This window comes from Herpailurus yagouaroundi, unplaced genomic scaffold, assembly GCF_014898765.1.
Source record: "Herpailurus yagouaroundi ecotype Mexico unplaced genomic scaffold, PumYag 63123, whole genome shotgun sequence".
NCBI lineage: Eukaryota > Metazoa > Chordata > Mammalia > Carnivora > Felidae > Herpailurus > Herpailurus yagouaroundi.
The window spans coordinates 1-217 of NW_024416750.1; the positions used below are offsets into that span (position 1 = coordinate 1).

At 58.1% G+C, this 217-nt stretch overlaps 1 protein-coding gene across 1 annotated transcript in view; it reads right to left on the minus strand.

Annotated features, from left to right (window-relative positions):
• LOC121024304 (EKC/KEOPS complex subunit LAGE3) overlaps positions 1–217 on the minus strand; it is a 1,165-nt gene continuing 948 nt past the window's right edge. Inside the window, exon 3 of the mRNA XM_040466556.1 lies at positions 1–115. Within this exon, the coding sequence (XP_040322490.1) occupies positions 1–115 (115 nt within the window). The remainder of the gene's footprint in view (positions 116–217) is intronic.

Genomic DNA, 217 nt, shown 5'->3' on the forward strand with positions numbered 1-217 from the left:
TTAGCGGGAAACAGGGGGCCCGAAGCGCTGCATGGTCCGAATCACCAGGGAAAGCTGGTCAAGAAAGTTGATGATGGAAATTCGGAGGAGGCGAGAGTTTTCAGCTCTCCAGCGGCTAAGAGAGAGAAGAGAATCAAGTTGGAGGTGGTGGCTTCTCCCCTTCCTTGCTTCGCCCCCCCCCCCAAGTACCCATCCCTCGCACCCTTCTCCCCCCAGG